This window comes from Bison bison, unplaced genomic scaffold (assembly GCF_000754665.1).
Source record: "Bison bison bison isolate TAMUID 2011002044 unplaced genomic scaffold, Bison_UMD1.0 scf7180017864061, whole genome shotgun sequence".
In the NCBI taxonomy this organism is placed as follows: Eukaryota; Metazoa; Chordata; class Mammalia; order Artiodactyla; family Bovidae; genus Bison; species Bison bison.
This window is the reverse complement of record NW_011494633.1, coordinates 6,071,421-6,073,797: the sequence shown is the minus strand read 5'-3', so window position 1 is coordinate 6,073,797 and position 2,377 is coordinate 6,071,421. Positions and strand designations below refer to the sequence as shown.

The following is a 2,377-nucleotide window of genomic DNA, read 5'->3' as shown; positions in this document are numbered from 1 at the left end:
GGATGCCAAGGCAACCCGTTCAAGGATCCAGGATAGCAAACTGGGAGACAGGCTCTACAGTAGTCATGGCATCCTAGATAGAACATGCAGGTCTTCACCAGCTGCTCTGGTGTCTCTGACCCAGGCTGCTGAAAACAATATGATGGCCAAAGTGTCTCCCATAAGGAATCTGGCAAGGAACGGCTTATAGCCTGCACCCTTCCTGCAACCACAAACCCTGCACTGGGAATATCAGATAACCACAAGTCCATGAGGACAGATTCTGGGAGAGACGAATTGGGTATGGGTCCCAAGAACGATGGGGAGGTCAGAAAAGGAAGCTCTAGGCTAGGAATAAAAATGCTTATTTACTGAGGACCAACTATGTGTCAGCAATTTGCAGGAGTCCTATTCCTTACCAGGGCTTCCCTGGTGGCTCAGCTGGTAAAGAATCTGCCTGCAATGAGGGAGACCTGGGTTCGATCCCTGGGTTCGGAAGATCCCCTGGAGAAGGGAAAGGCTACCCACTCCAGTATTCTGGCCTGGAGAATTCCATTGGCTATATAGTCCACGGGGTCGCAAAGAGTCAGACACGACTAAGTGGCTTTTCTTCTTTTCATTCCTTACAACTTCCCTCAAAGGAAATATCATCATAGTGAGAAAAGGGAAAGCTCAGAGAATTCAAGGGATTTTTCCCAAGATGACACAGCTACAATGAGTGGCAGCGGTTTTTTCAATTTAGGCCTGTCTGTAACTAGTGAATAGGAAATTCTAAATGAGCACATTGAGGTTTAAATCTCTTTGATGCTTTGGGTTTCAACTATAGCCTCTCTAAAGAAAATAGTTCCTGAAAAGGCAGGGAGTAGAATTTCTCTAATTAACAAGTGAAGATATCTGTGAACATCGGAAGCTAGAAAAACAGCCCCAACTCAGACTTGAATCAATTTGGGGTATATGCCCAACACAGTGTCTCTTGTTGGCCAGAGAAGCCCCCATCAGTGTCTTCCAAGTCCTTTCCTGGGTGACCTCCACCAGAAGCCCCAACTGGCCTGGGTGCAGGAGCCATGATCAAGAATGTTCTCCTCGTGGTCCTTTGAGACAGCCAGGGCTTTAGCAACTGTGGGATGGGGTGGGTGTATTGCTGGCAGAGCCTTGGGGCAGAGCAAAGGGGGAGGCCAGAGCCAGGCAGATGAAGACTGTTCTTGCAGGACAGCGGACAACCACAGCCTCAGAGAAGTCACCCCCACCAGCCCGTGGTGGGCCTACAAGATTTGGAGTGCTCAAGACAGTGGGCCTGGCCCCTGGGCCCAGTGGGTAGCACACAGGTCCCACTGGGTTGCACACTCAACTCAGAGGAGCCCAGGGACGGCCCCGCAGCAGGCAAGCAGGGAAATCTAGCAGACTTTGATATCTTCTTTTGCAAGCTGTCCCCAGGCTCAGCAGCCGCAGTGCTGACTCCTGGCTTGATGCCAGACTCCTGCAGCTGCCCAAGAACTGGCTGTGAGGGGTCCACTGGGGTCTTCTGCCCCCCCATCCCGGGGCATCCCCACGCCCCTTCTTACCTCAGTGTCCCCTTTATTCATGGGGCTGTTCACAGGCAGGGCAATGACTAGGAAGAAAAAGAGAGTGTGGGTCACTCTTCTGCTCTGAGGGGAGAACCCAGTCCTTCCCGACTGGGTTCATCAGGGGCCTGTTCACCCCAACGCTCCTCCGTAAGACCACCCCTACTCAAATGAGATGTGGAGCTGATTTTATTTCCCTTCCCAACTGCTACCCTCATGGGGGTGGCTCCCACAGGCTGCACTGAGAGCCTTAACCCTTCCTTTTGTGAAAGCTATGCTCTGGAGGGGGTGTGGGGGAAGAAGCCAAGAGCTATGAAAACAGGCCAGTGGCTGGGGGGGGCTGAGGTCGGGGGAGGATGAGGGAGAGGCAGAGAGACCCCAGAGGTGAGCGGAAGAGAGGGAGGAGGAGGACTGGGAGAGGTAGAAGTCAAGGGCAGACAGACGGTGGGGAGCAGGAGGAAGAAGGGAGAGAGAGGGGAGCCAACAGCGGTCCTCCCATCTCCCCAAATGACCTTGGCCAGCCACAGCGCAGAGCCGGCGCTGGCCCCGAAGCAGCCCAGACGTGGGGTGGGGGCGACAGGGAGCCCTGTCCCGCGGGGTCGAGAGTCGGAGTCAAAGAGTCAGGTCTGCGGGTTCTGCGCCGAGGCCACTCTGCGGGGTCAGGTGGGAGGCGGGGCGCTGTCCGTGGCGCTGAAAACTCGCCGCGCCGGAGGGAAGGCATGGAGGGGCACGCTGCGCGGCGCGGTGCCTGGACCTCAGGGCCGTCAGGGGCGTCCAGGACCCTCTCCCCCAAGGGCCCGCGCTCACTCACCTTGCCCCGCGCAGAGCAGAAGCGC

General features: G+C 55.7%; 1 protein-coding gene across 1 annotated transcript in view; it reads right to left on the bottom strand.

Moving 5' to 3' along the window:
* The window catches only part of CHGA (chromogranin A (parathyroid secretory protein 1)), a 12,447-nt gene extending 10,859 nt beyond the window's left edge, over positions 1 to 1,588 (bottom strand). Inside the window, exon 1 of the mRNA XM_010836206.1 lies at positions 1,542 to 1,588. Within this exon, the coding sequence (XP_010834508.1) occupies positions 1,542 to 1,562 (21 nt within the window). The 5' untranslated portion in view covers positions 1,563 to 1,588. The remainder of the gene's footprint in view (positions 1 to 1,541) is intronic.
* Positions 1,589 to 2,377: the final 789 nt, after the last annotated feature.